Below are 15,471 nucleotides of genomic sequence, written 5' to 3'. Positions count from 1 at the left end.
TAGACAATAAGGGAAATTTGCCACTGGCCCTCCGGGCCAGTGGCTTTTGAAGATCACTGGCCCCACCATTCTAACCACTGGCCCAAGACAATAGGTATCGATCCCCATATTAACGAAAAACAACATATCCCAGCCAATTCCTGCGGTCTCGCCATCGAGGCTGATTCTAATACTTTCTGATACCATTACTAGTCAATTTCCAACATTCTTGATACTTATTCAATACCACGATCTTGTAGTTTCTTGAGATTTTGGGGGATTATTTTGTTATATGTATTTTAGTGATTATGTATGAGTTGGTATATTTGTGTTTAATTTTTGTATGTTGTTATTTATTTGAGTCTGAGGATTTATATCCTGTATCAGATATTTTTCATTCAATTTCATTAAAGAAGGTCAAAAAAAGTGCTTTTAAATTCATCAGGCTACTTTATTTAATAAATAAATAACTGTTTCACATATTTAGCCTCCACTGTGGTTTAACAATGAAGTAAAAACAGAGTTAAAATGGTAAATATGCCTCAACACAAACATGAAGTTATGTAGTCATTACTTTTATCCTCCAAGTAGTTCAGTGATATAACTGTTGTTCTCATTCATTCACGTTTAGGCTGTTTCCACAGATTGGTGCAAAACTGACTCATTGTTTCATTTTCAGCTCAGTTTTGCGTTTACACACGTTTTTTTGTTGTTGTTATTATGGTCTAAATGTCACGTGACGTGCCACCGCTGTGGCGCACACCGAACAGCTGGCGCCCCAGCGCGAGCTCTGGCCCGTGTGTAACGTTCGCGTCGGTCCCGACAGGACTCGACCCGACGCGCTGAGGAGGAGGGAAGTTTCATGGTTAAGAAAAAGGTTTTTATCGGTTCTTGTGACGACCTTCTATCAGCAGCAGTGAGTGAGCTGGAGCTGCAGCTGCAGCTGCTTGCAGGTGGTGCTGCCGTGCCAGGGCACAGCGCTGGCTGCGCACAGAAAGTAGATGTCTCTGTCGTTGATCGGGTCGGGATCTCTTAGCACTAATTACCGAGACGATTTGACAGTTATCATTTCAAACCACAGGGATTTAATGTGAAATTAGATTTATTTATTTACTTGTTATATTTTTTTCAAGGCATTATTTTCACTGGCCCCACCGGGCCAGTGTTTGGAGCGTTCTGGTGGCCCTGACGGTTTGAAAAGTACGTCCGGGCCACCGGGCCATTTATATTGTCGACCCCTGCAGGGGGTTGTTTGCTCTCCTCTCAGGCTGTTCTTCTGGATTCAAGTCAAAGACAAACTTGGCAGAGTCACATTGCTAAGCATTGGCTTAGAGGTTAACTTTGCGTGTTATGGAGGGGTTTGCTTTCCATTTCTACATATTGTGGACTGGAAGTAGCCTGACAAGCCAGACTATATCATTAAAATGTCTAGTCTGGAAACGACCGGTAGACCTCGGCTCAATCCAGGGGGCGGGATGAAGGCTGTCTTTCAAACTGCCTCTGCACGCAATAGGGTAGCGCTACGACCAATCAGAGCAAAGAGCAGGATGACGTTAGCCTGACAAGCCAATTAAAATGTATGTCGTCATCGCGTTAAGCCGCCCAACGACTCTCTAAACAGATAGAGCGCTGTGATTGGTGAACACAATCGGTGTTCGAGACTCAAAAAGTTCCTATGGCTCGTTTCTAGACCCACCTACGGAGCAAATATATTTGCTGCCGCTAGGGTGCGTCTAGATTTCTAGTCTAGACTGGAAGCATTTTGACGTCTTTTCTTTTTTAACCACTTCCACTATGTAGCATCAGTTACCTTCATTTTAGATCCACAGATTGTTAGTTTTATAAATTGTCTCTACTTGACACATACTAATGACAGTTCTTGACCCGCTCTTTAAAGTGCTGATGATTCACATGAGTGGCTTTATAGTTATTACAAAAAAATACAATTCATGAAATTAAAATGAACAGTCATTTGAAGAAATGTCTTTTTATGTTTTATCACAGACGATTCATTCATTCTTTGTCTGCCCTTGCAACAGTACTAACCTTCCTGTCAACTCAGATGCTGCAACCCCCTCCTGCACTTCCCTAACCTTCCTCACCCACGTCTTCACCTGATTCTCATTCACTGTCTTCCCTGCCTGCTGCCAACCTTAATAAAAATGAGTCCTACTAATGAGTAATCTATTCCCTGAGCCTTGAATGTATTTACCTCTTTTCAAGTGAAAAATAAACAAAATTATAATTTTCTCAAAGGGAGAAAAACCTTTCCATACAAATGTACACAAGGCTCAAACATGCTGAAACATTTATGCGGTTAACCAGATACACATTCTTGCTCATTAACGTTATACATTATTCCACAGATTAACTGTTGGTGGCAGTAACACATCAAGGAACCACAAACCTAACGGAGACCTCAAGGTTATGTTTTTGGATTTGATAATCTGTGTGCAGATGTTTAAAGATGAAAACACTTACATCATCTGGTGACAAACAGAGGATGTCATGTTTCACAGGATGAGGCACCCAGTGATAAAGTAAAGCAAAGTGGATATTTATAAAAACCTTTCTAACCATTACGCTTGACGAGCCGTTCAGAAATGTGTTTATGTTTGTGCCTTGACTGTGATGTCTGAATTTTCTGAGAACAGATTGATGTATCACTGTGCTCATTTAAAATCTCTGTTTAACACCTACGTGACCCCACATGATTTTATATCATAACTGGTTTGGGAGCTTTAAAACCTGTAGTGCACATTCAAGCTGAAGCTGTTTTCTAATTTAGAGGCGGCATGTGAAGACTGATGGTGTCACAGCGGCACAAATACATGTAGAGTGTTTAATTTCACAGGCTCCTTCGAGAGCGACCTTCTTTTCCTGGACACTGGACTGACCCGACCTATCCCATGATTCACTGCACGCCTCTAATTAAAATAATACCGTGGCAAACAAACCCACCAACAGAGAGCCAGAGGATTACACGTTTTACTAACAACAACTCAAACCAAAGACATTAAAACCTCAAGTTTTTCAGGAAAGTTGGGTGTTGTCAAGGTGACAGGAGCCACACTTAAAGGGATAGTTCAACATTTTGGCAAATTGGCCCATTGCCATAACTCCTATAGTCTTAGCGGTAGGTTTGTTACCTTTAATTGTCGGTGCAAGCTATTTTTAGATCAGCGGGGCAGAGATGCAAGCTGCTCAGCTAACACCCTCAACAAACTCATCAAATACACAATCTAACAACTCCAAAACACTCACGTGGACAAGTTGTGACCTGCACATTCACCACGCTATGAAATAATCACATATAATTATGTAACATTACGACACATGAAGCAAATACTCAGAACTACTTGTGTTTTTGAAGTCAGCAGCTGTGTCTGGGATTTAGTTTCAGCTATGCATTTGCCTCGAAAACAACTCTATCTTGTAATGATACATTATTATTTCATAGCATGGTGACTGTGCAGGTGCACAAGTTGTCCACGAGAGCGTTTTGGAGTTGTTGGACAGAGCTTGCGTCTCTGCCCTGCTGATCTAAAAACAGCTTGCTTTGACAATTAAAGGTAATTAATCTACTCCTAAAACTATAGAGATTATGGCAATAGGTGATTTTGCCAAAATGTTGAACTATCGCTTTAATAACGCAGTAAGGACAGGCACAGCTGGTGATATGAGGCTGAAATCCTCCGTAGGCCAGTCTGTATCATTTCTGTTTGGCCTTCAGTCTACGACAGCTGTGAAAGGCCAATGCCTTGTACACCGCATCCTCAAAAAGAATACCAGCCCCTTAATTTGGACACTTTCTGCGGCCATTCCACATAAAAATCCAAGTAAAATTTAGATATAAATGCAGGGGTTTGAATTCTTTATGAGGTTCAGAAGATACAACCAATATCCACCGGTGTCTGACATCACAGCAGCTACAGAAACACTCTTCCAAACAGTTTTCCAGTATTTTGTTCTGAACCCGGCACTGAGGCTCTGAGGCTCGACTTTGCTCTAACAACCCCTCTGAATGTCTGAACACTGTCTTTATTTCCTCTGCAGTCACCAGCATATTACACTGTTCTTTTCGGGAAACTCAATAAATTACTAATGAAACTATTAGTACATTTTTAATAGTGTTGCTGCTGCCATTTATTATTACGGAGGGCAAACAGACATCAGAGCCAAAACATTCACAGTGGCATGTTTAATGGTTTGTTGTACCTAACAGAGCCAAAACAGACACAACTTTATTTTAGGCATTTTAAGTTCCACGAAAATCATCATTACTCCCAGCTTAAAGGGAACAGGTGGCTCATGTGTGAGTTTTAAACTCTCCAAAATGGATGAATCCATTAAGCCTTACAAATCTCTGAAAGTAGCACTAAAAGCTTTGTGGGACAAGTTGCAGCGGGGAAGCTGAAATCAGACATGGGGAATGTTTAATTAGTTCTAAAATCCAGCCTATTTTTTAGGCCTTTTCTCGAAAATTGCATATCCATAATAAAAATGAGTATATCTCTGCAACCACAAGGTCTATTTGAATACTTTTGGTGTCATAGTAAAGGGAAAAAAATGAGGAATTGCTGAAATGTGTAAATTTCAGTATATCTGTTACTGGTGAAGAGTAAATGAAGATGACACACAGAAAAAAATTAATAAAATTAATATTCGCCTAAAAAAAAAATCATATTTTTGATGAGTGCCCTTTAGAATAATGCTGATGAAGCTCAAACTCTCTATAAAATCATTGTACAACATGTGAACATTGTCTCTGCAGTGGTTGATTCTGATTAATTGAAGCAGGACAAAATGATTGAGATTTTACTACAAAATATCCAGGCGAACTTTCCAAAATGTCCATTTTTGGCACAGCTTGGAACCACCTGCTACTATAAACTATTGTTTAATCTTTATTTTCACACAATTTGGATAAACTAACTGAAAATAAATCTACTGGAACCGATTGGAAATAACTAACATAGTGGATTCAGTGTCTCTGCGCCCTGCAGCACTCTGCAGCACTCTGCAGCTTATTTGGGGGGGTTTGGCTTTCAGCCTCTATCTCTGCAGCGGAGTGGTCGATTCGAGTGAGTGGCGGCTCATTTTAAAAAAACAATAAAAGGTCAGTGTTTCATTTCTACAAGTATAAGTTTTCATCTTTTCTGTTTTAAGTTTAAAACTTAGGGATTACCTTTATTTTAGAAAGAGGAGAGTCATAAGCACAGGAAGAGGGGTTAACATGCAGGGAAAGGCCACAGGTCTGATTCCAGCCCAATGGCCACTGCAACGAGGACAGCCTACTGTATGTAGTACACCCGCTGAGCCAACTGTTTTACTGTATGGTGAATGACATACCTCTGATGCTCTTTGACAACAGCCAGGACGTCATCAGAAAGGTGTCGGGAGTCCACAGAGAACCTGAAGAGCTCCTTGAGCTGAGCCTTGAGGAGTTCCACCTGGGACTCCTCTCCTGCCAAAGTGTTCTTCACATCCTGTAACACACATACACACACACACATACACACATACACAACACCAGCAGAGTTAGCTCGACACAACAACAGGTTGTCACCACATTTAAAGTCCCCCTAAAGAGACATTTTAAAATTTGTAAAAATGCTCTGCTATGACTATTTTTTGTTTAAATTGCTTTCCTTTTTAATTAAAAAATCCAGATTATTATATTCATGAGTTATATTCATGAGTATGCAAATGCATCATGACAGAGAAGTCAAAACACAAGGTTTGGACCAGGGTTCAACCCTGGTCTCTCGCATTCAAGGCGGCGACTAAACCTCTGGGCCACGGCAAGTAAGTAAGTAGATCATATCACAGTGAACAACAAATGAGATGCAAAACAAATTCAACGGGATTGGTTGCTAGTTTCATGACGCATGAAAACTGACTCCAATTTGAAAAATTGAATCCAGTTTTTTCAGACTCTGGTTTTGAAACAGCATTTTCAAGTCTAAAATGCTCAGTTATGGCGTGCATTAGCAATTTTGCTCCTGAAATGCCTTGTAGCAGAGCCCACACACTACATTGACATGTTAATGATTTCAAAAAGGGCATTTTTGGTTTTATCTGCTATTGTCACTGTTTCAAAAAGACTAGTTTGGATGAATCAGGTATAAGATTATGACCATCTAATATTGTGTTTTGCTGCCAAATACAGAACAAACTGCGATTCACTGTGTTTTCTGACATTTTTCTATCAGAACCAGCATGAACTTCTTCAGCAGTCTGAGCAACAGAAGCTGGTTCACCACTGTTTCTTCCTTGGACCATTTTTGATCGCTAACCACAGCAGACAGGGAACACCCCACAGGACCTGCAGTTTTCCAGATGCTCTGACCCAGTCGTCCTTGTCTAAACAGCTCAGATCCTCACGCTGCCCCATTATTCCTGCCTCGAACACATCAACTTTGGAGACAAAATGTTCACTTGCTGCCCAGTATATCCCACCCACTCAAACAGGTGCCATGATAAAGTGTTATTCACTTCACCTGTCAGGGATCAGTATGTCCAACCTGCACAGGTGCGATCCTGATCTTTTTTCAGCAAAAAGTTGTAGTACTGTATGCTACTATAGTTTTCAAAATATGTACAGTCAGTTGACATCTATCTCCACACAGGTTTTAATGCAAATGCTGTCAATACTGACTAGGGATGGGAATCGAAAACCGGTTCCTCTTCGGAACCGGTTCCAACTTGGATCAATTCTTGGAATCGTGTGCGTGTCTGCTTTAACGATCCCCTTATTGATTCCGTTTGGTTCAGAAACTCGCGCATTAATTGATTAATGACGTTACGTAACGTTCCGTTAAAATCAATCTTCATTATAAATGAGGGTGCTTAGTGTTTATATCCACATGTCACCGTTTGTTCTCCCAAAATAAAGTTAGTGGCATGTCTGTGTGGAGCGGAGCTGCTGACAGATGCAGCTGACAGTGACGTTTCCTCATCACTAACCTGTGAGCCAGAGCCACCCTCCGGTCCTCCCTCCCTCACGTCGTGAGGACAGGACAACGTCTCCTGAACAGGCTACATGTCTATTCTTTCTGTTTTTCTCTCTTCATTCTAATCACTTCCTTTCAGGTTTTGCTCGTAGCCACGTGAAACGGTAGCTGCGCCCTGTGTCTTTTCTCTGGCGCGCTCTCTCTCTTTCGCTCGCTCACTCGCTCACTCCGCATAAAAACGAACGTTATGAAAACAATAACCTACAGATGCGTAAAAACCATGTAATGGAAACATTGTTAAATTCCTCCTGTGAGCACAGCTGCCCCACAGCCACAGTGGTCTAGTGTTAACCTGTCCAGGCAGGTCGGTCCTGTCAACTTTTTTAATGTCAGAGCCATTAATGCAGTGTTTTCAACCTTGGGGTTGGGACCCCATGTGGGGTCGCCTGGAATTCAAATGGGATCGCCTTAAATGTCTAGTAATTGATTAAAAATAAATAAATAAATAAATAAACAAATTATTTTTCACAATCTTAAACAACTATATTCTTGATATATTCACTTTCTTGAATAAATCAAGATAAAATAAAATGCAGCATATACAAATATCTGAGCTTGCTCATCTTGAATGAGGGTCACCAGAAATTTGTGATGTCAAAAGGGGTCATGAGCCAAAAAAGGTTGGGAACCACTGCATTAATGCAAACAAACCCATTTCTCTTTTATTCCCTCACCCAATGAGAATCGATAAGAGAATCGATAAGGAATCGAATCGATAAGCAATATCGATAATGGAATCGGAATCGCTAAATTCTTATCAATACCCATCCCTAATACTGACACATGCATTGTGCAGATGGTCAATATCAAGTGTTTCAAATGCTGTTTAAACTCTTTGATATTATGACGTGATTTTTTTTCCAGGACTTTCACACATTTTTGAAGAGTAAAATACCCCAGTTTTGCACATGTGATGTTATTGGCTCAACTTGTGTGTAGCACATGGTGACCTAGTAGCAAAACCAGTATGTTGTCAGTCAACTTCTCAGGGTTCGAAACCCCGGTTGCCCCAAGTACTCCTTTAAGAAAAAATCTATAGAAATTCCTACAAACAATGTGGTATTCAAGGTTATATGAGCTGCCTCGACCCTAACAATCATCACTGGAGGCTTTATAAGATACGTATGTTGTGTGTTGTATGTTTCATGTATAAGCACCGCTGCCACTTAAGTTTAATTTGTCACATTAAAAGGAGCAAGGCAGAGAAGACAACGTTTTTTTGAAACGAGGCAGCGGGAGGAAAAAAACATTATGAAAAATTCAGTATACAGTAGGAAATATTATGATATTTGATATTAATGAATATAGTCCCAAACCCAACTACAAGGAAAATCTCTAAATACACAGAGAAGTACTTCCTGACTTGAAGCAACCAGAAAAACAATACTGTATAAAGTATTAAATACTGATGTTGATAACGTTAATATAAAAAAAGATCCATGCAACACAAAGAAAAAAATAGGTGCAGTGCGTCACTTGGAAATACAAGAGCATTAACATATTTGAAGAAAAATATTCTGAGGGTGGCATCTCTTCTTATTCTCTACCTTCCCTTCAGATTCAAACAGCCTGTTGTATTTCACTTCATGGTGAGTCATGGCAGGAGCAGCATGATAACATGACATTAATAATGACATGTGGCAGTCAGCCAGTGGTACAACCTGCATCTGGCACATGTGGGCTTTTGGCATGTCAACATGAAAGCACTGGCATTAGCGGTCCAACTAAATGAAACATAGCTGTAGTTACTTTAAAGGCCCCATGCTGTGCACTTTTCTCTGGGTTTATTTACCTGCTGATATCCCTAACAAGATGTATCATTGGTTTTGAGTACCTGTGATCTGCTTAATATCGTCTATATTGCCCCTTTCTGTTGCCTCTTTCTGGAGTTCTAACAGGCACAGGTCATTTGGCCAATCAGAAGAGAGAATGAGAACCTCTCCTCTGATTGGCTGACTGTTTTAGAGTGGCATGTGGTCGGGCCAATCACAGGCAAGTAACTGAAACCTAAGCTGCATTCATAGAAATTGAAAAATAACAACTGGTCACGGTGGGCGGAGTTACCTTGTGTGTGACATCACAGAAAGGAGGAAGTGCTATCTGCTCGTCTTAAAGAGAATGTTCCTACAAATGGGCGGTGTGTGTTTCTCCGTTTATGACCAGTTTGATGCATGGGACAGTATATACGTGGCCCAGAGACCTCCCCAAGCATGAAAAAATAACCAAAATCACATTTTTCATGCCATGGGGCCTTTAAAGGTTCCATATTATGCCCCTTTTCCACAAATCAAAATAGTTCTAGGTGACATGTCTGTGGCATGCTGTGGTCAAAATACCACAAGGATCAAACATCACGGCACTTTCTTCGTCCGTTCAAAACAGCCCTGTTCAGAATAGCTGGTTTCAGTGCCTGTCCCTTTAAACGCAAATGAGCCACTGCTTGCCCCGCCCCGCCCCTTCTACTGGTACCAGGTAGGGGTGGGTTTATGCAAAATTGAAAGCTAGTTTACATCACTGGAAGACAACCGAGGGAACAGCTTTGTAAAACCACATGGATTTCAACCTAGAGAGTCTGCACATTACAGATTTTTTTGTCAATTCTCACATTTTGTGGGCCGAAAGGCAAGACAAACACCCGAATATATATTAAAGAAGAGCCTTCAAAAAGTGATATTTCCATAACATGTCCCCTTTAATTTAGATCCAGCTGTGATCACCTGTTCTGACACATCTGTGCAAAGAGACCACTGAAACCCAGAACTGCTCTAATGTGGAGAAATACTGACATGGGTCTTTCTTTCTTTCTTTCTTTCTTTCTTTCTTTCTTTCTTTCTTTCTTTCTTTCTTTCTTTCTTTCTTTCTTTCTTTCTTTCTTTCTTTCTTTCTTTCTTTCCTTTCTTTCTATGTGAATATTTATAATGTGCTTTGTGATTTCAATCATTTGTCTCTGAAATCCATTTCACTCTATAATAAAAAAGAGCTGGAGCACTCTGGTAGCTTAAATGTAGAGCATGTACTATGTGTGCTCAGTCCACACACACACAACCTGTCAAAAATGAAGCCAACATTGAAGTGACAAAAGCTGCAGTTCCTCTACTGTCTCCAACAGTGACTCAGTCCCCATAGATATTATGTTGAAATGTCCAACTATTCAACAGTCAAACAGAGCTACATCCAGGAGCCGAATAATTTATAATCATGCTTTCTTGACCTACATAGGTATAAGTGTGCTGAGTTTTAAAGTGTGTGTTGTTAAGAGTTCCAGGTGTTTGCAATGCAAAAGCTAAAAGCTGTTTCTCCAAAATAAATATTTGCATGAGGGACCTGGGGTGTCATCAAGTAAGTTGAGAGTGTTGAATAACGACTGTTGAACCAGCGTAGTAAGGAAGTGACACATGAGCCAGGTTTCCATTTAGGGCTTTATAGATGAATAAAAACCAATGCAATGATGTGTAGAGTAGCTGTCACCTGTAATAACTCTCAGTGCCGATTGATAAATAGAGTGCAGCGGTTTGAGAGCGGAGGCAGAGGCATGTCAACAGATAATGTCACTGTAATCGAGGATGGACATGAAGACTGCCTCAATAATGTGTTTCCTGCTGGAGATGGAAAAGTTGCTTCCATTTCTGTATAAATATCCAATTTTGTATCATGACTTCGAAACGAGTGCGCTGATGTGGAATTTAAAAGTAATATTTCGGTCCCACAAGAAGCAGAGGTATTCGTATTCTGAAACCCTCTCAATATTATGCATGCCTGGTGTTTTAATATGTGAACCATTATCAGCAGGATCTCTGGCTCCTGGAGACCAACAAGTATTTATTTTGTTTGTGGTTGTGCCAAGATGGTGACAGCAGAAAAGCTCCCTCTTCAAAACGAGGTGAGGTTACGTCTATTTCTATTCACCGTCAATGTTTTTAAAGAGGAACTATGCAGGATTTGTAGCTTAACTATGCTAGGTTTTTACCTTAATTAACCAGCTTTGGAGTAATTTGAATTTGAATTTAATTGTGATGGTTTAATAAATGTTTTTACTTGTTACGAGTGACAGTGGAGGCTCTCTGCCTTCCATCTAGCCTGTCACTTAATTGTGTCTCTTGACTTAAAAACAACTTTGCAAGATCGGGCCTGGTAACCAGCAATCTCTTGTTTATGACAGATTAAATTGCACAAATATACACGTCGTACCATTGTATATGATATATAACGTCATGTACCGTTCTATTGATTGATTTCTCACCGGCTTCGTTGTAAACAAATGCACATGGCCAAGACGAGGGTTAGCAAAACAGCTAAAAACGACCAGACTTACATAGTTCTTTAACTGCAGCAGCCCAGGCGTGGTCTGGCTCAGGCCCTGAGCTACATGTCATTTCAACTCTCTGTGCTGCCTTACCTGCCTATATTATCACGAGGAGTGAGGGAAAAAATCGATACGACATAGTATCGTAATATTTTGCATGGCAATATTGTATTGATATACAGACATCAAGCATTGATCTGAACAGACTAAGAATTTTATCTCATAGAAAAAACAGATGCTAACAAAGTTTTCATTTGGAGACATCATTCATCATTGCAGCATATTGCGATTTTTCAGTTTTCAGTTTTCATATCGCAATAATATTGTATCGTGACGCAAGTATCATGATAATATCGTATTCACAGGGGCCTCTGGTGATTCCACCTCTAATTATCACTACACAATAAAGCTGAAATACCAAAAACATAATTGTTATAAAAAGAGGGGAAACTAAAGAAAACTGACGGTGCAACTGCTGTCGAGTGTCACTAACCTGAAGCAGGTTAGTGACACTTGCAGTTCTTCTTATGCAGGTATGTCACAAAGGAACTTTACGCTCCCGCATTCAAGAGCCTAGAATGAGTTAATTGCATTAGCCTCTCAGGGTTCGGCAGGCCCTCATATCTTCGTAACGATAACTCACTTAATTCATACATTACAAAGTGGAAATCTTTTAAAGGACCTCTAAGACTACTGGAGTATTCTGATATATGCATAAATAATGAAAGCGCATGAGCATTTGACACATAAATGTGAAAATGTTCTTACTGAAGCTGAAAAGCTTCAGATGGTGACTTTCCAGCCACTGAAATGTGCTCTCATGAATTATTAAATGCACTTCTCTTATCAGCACATACAATATTTTCTTTACAGTGAAGACCATTAGTGGAGCATATTCTATAATTATTTCTTCATCTCCTATCTGAGAGGATTTTTCGGTGGTGAAAGATTTTCAGCTAGGATGGTGCAATTGCAAGGTAGATAATCCTGAGTTGTTTACAACCCATTTCTCATTTGAAACTAAAAGTGAAAACAGATTGTGTCACGGAGAGGTGACAGCCTGTCGAGATTTGCAAGCAGATGACAGACAGATGAGTCCGCCACTTCACTCCACATTCCAGTCACACCCAGCAAGAGGCGGCTCCACAGGTCCACAGGAACACACTCTCTGCTGATTCTCATTTTCATCACAATGTGTACATAAAACAGACAAAGACCAAATTTTACAGAGGTAACGCATGTCAAGTTTTTTTTTTTTTTTTTAAAGAAGTGGAAGAAAGCAGTGTATGTCACATTGCGAGGCGCTCAGGCAGAAATAATACTCTGCCTGCACACCTCACTGAGGTACTGAGTGGATCCACTTAAAGTGGTGAAGCAGACTCACTGACAGGGCTGCAGGGCTGAGTTTCCAGCATGTGAAATATACAGTGATGGAGTCAAGATTCATCATGTCAGGGCACAGAGGTTATATCACCTCTCCGAGGGACTGGAGGATGAATGATATTACGCGATGTTATGAGAGTGGAGAAGGAAAAGAAAAAGAAGTCGGGCAACCACAGGACAATGGATTATGGCAAGACTGTGGAGGACAGGATGGAATGCAAACTATGTTGGTGTGCTGGAAAGGAGTGGAGTCAAATTAGCAATGCAGAAGAGAACAGGAGGCAAACCTTAACACTCACAGCTCTGTTGTTCCAGACCAAAATGAGCCCAAAGCACCAAAACACAGTTCCTGAATCTGGCATCAAATGTGTAACCAGATTTATGATTTATAGAGACATTCAAAAAATTATCTTTATAATTTAAAATTAGTGTAATATGACCAAGTCAAAACCCCAGTATCTGTCTGGACTGTGTGTGGTCACTGTGTAAGACTGAGGGCACTGCTGAAATCTGCTGTAGAAATGATGTAATAGAGAGCCTAAGCGGAAGCAGGAAGTAACGGTCACCATGGGACCTCAACTCTGAAAAACTCGCCATTCAAATGAACGGGACTGAAAGTTTTATTTCGTGATCCGTTTGAATTGTGCCATGAGAAAAAAATATGACCTCTACCTGTTTAAAACATCACGTTTCATCCCGAGAAATCAGCCGTTTGTTGTAAAGCTATTGTAGAATAAAATTCCGAAGAGTCTGTAACCAGAAAGACTACAAGTCGCGTAGGTGACGTCACACACCAAATGCCGCCCTTTCCCGTGTCAGTTGGTGACGTATTTTTTGTGGGACACAGATCTGTAGTCCGTAGAGCGGTCTTTACACAAAATACATTCTTCTGTTGCCGTTTTATGATAAACGGCTGATTTCTCGGCATGAAACGTGATGTTTTAAACAGGTAGAGGACATATTTTTTTCTCATGGCGCAATTCAATCGGATCACAAAATAAAATTTTCACTCCCATTCAATTGTATGGCGAGTTTTTCAGAGTTGAGGTCCCATGGCGCCGTTACTTCCTGCTTCCGCTTAGGCTCTCTTTCGCAAAACCCCGCCCCCGAACGGTCATTGTCCAATCAGACATCATAGCAACCGTTACTATGTAAACAAGGTCCGTCAGGCTTCGGACCTCCGACAAGCAAAGTGTATTGTCGGACGGTAGTTACCCGAAGAGTTTGGCTGGGGGAGTCGTGTTTTTTCCCTTCCCAAAGCTGAAAACACAACAGGAGAGGTGCCTACAATGGGTCAAACCGTGTGGAAGCCCCCCCCCCACCCCGCAGCCGGACCCTTCTCCCACTCCCAGCTAAATGCCATGAAAATAAACAAGCATACAGCCTACATCTGCTCCAAGGTAAGCTAGCAGGACTATGGGCTGTATCCCAAATCACTCACTACCACAGTGTTTCCTCTAGGATTTTTTTTAAGGGGGGGGGGGGGCGATCGGACCTTACAACTTTCACTTTCACCAAGCACTGCTGCAGCATGCGCGCTTCTCTCTCTCTAGCTCTGTGTGTGTAAATGTCAATAACAAACAGCGCTATGAGGAGATGAATGAACGGAAGACATGCAGCGGTGTATTTGCGACAATTTAAAACAAATAGAAGGAGCTGTACGTATGAGGAAACACTGTAGCCTACTATAGTGTACTTCCATAGATTGAATCCTCTCGGTGGGGAGAAAAAAAGAAAAGAAGAAGCTCTGGTCTCGGTCCGCGACACAAACACCACGTCCTGTTACCCGTATTCTCTTGCAGATGCGCTACATGATGCAATTTATGAATCGATAAAAGCCCTATTTTGATCATCATTATGTTTACATTGTGACCACGCAATTTTGTCGTGGTGTCAGAATGTTTAGTGATTATTAATATTCATAAATATAGCGCTCATATGCCTCTGAGACTCTGATGCCTCAAGACGCTCAATATAAAAACACTGTTTACACTCGGGCAGCATCGAGAAGCTTGTCGGGCTAGCAACGGTAACTAAGGGGGGTGGAGCTTTTGCGAAATGTTAATAACCACTTTATATGGAAAGTAGCTGAAGCTGCAGGTCTCAGTCACTTAATCACACACTGTGCTATTGACATAACAATGACATCATCGTGTCATATTTGGAAAAAAAAACATTAGGAAGATAAATCTAGAGACACTGGACTATAATTATCCGTCATGCCACCTGATGATGGCATATACACTGACAGCGGTTCAACTGACCAGTGGTGACTTCCTTCAGTCAGTGTCAGTCATGCCTCTGGCCTCGCTGAGCCATTGGGTTATTAAAATGTAAAGGCTTCAGGTTTTCACACTGACGTATTGGCCCAAACACCTCAGGAATACACAATCTAATGGCATGATACTGTATAACACTAAATTATATTTCTCTTTCCACCATAAGGAAAAGAGTAAAGTTAAATGTCCATTTACTCCCATAAACAAAATTCAAAGAATGTCCTTATTTCACCTATACACAAGTTTCCAAACGTCAAAACCGGAAGCCAGTTTTGCTCTTCCACTGGAATTGTATGTTTACGTTTCCATGGTTTCAGTATTACTAAACAAAACAACAAAACAGAAAACACAATGACAAAAGAGAAAAAATCTTTTTGTGTTGTGTTTTCTCTTTTGCCGTTGTGTTTTCTGATTTGCTGTTGTGATTTGCACCTCAGGGCCACCGTAGATGTCCATTTGTGTGATATCCATTGTTAAAAGCTGGCGTGATGATCCATGCGTTTTACAGATT

General features: G+C 40.8%; 1 protein-coding gene across 1 annotated transcript in view; it reads right to left on the bottom strand.

The window, feature by feature from the left end:
- syne3 (spectrin repeat containing, nuclear envelope family member 3) overlaps positions 1 to 15,471 on the bottom strand; it is a 73,228-nt gene that overhangs the window by 35,934 nt on the left and 21,823 nt on the right. The window contains exon 7 of the mRNA XM_085767138.1: positions 5,332 to 5,468. Within this exon, the coding sequence (XP_085623264.1) occupies positions 5,332 to 5,468 (137 nt within the window). The remainder of the gene's footprint in view (positions 1 to 5,331; positions 5,469 to 15,471) is intronic.

This window comes from Trachurus japonicus, chromosome 22 (assembly GCF_045865225.1).
Source record: "Trachurus japonicus isolate A0001 chromosome 22, Traja_1.0".
Lineage (NCBI taxonomy): Eukaryota > Metazoa > Chordata > Actinopteri > Carangiformes > Carangidae > Trachurus > Trachurus japonicus.
The sequence above is the reverse complement of the archived record's forward strand: the minus strand, read 5'-3'. Positions and strand labels throughout refer to the sequence as shown.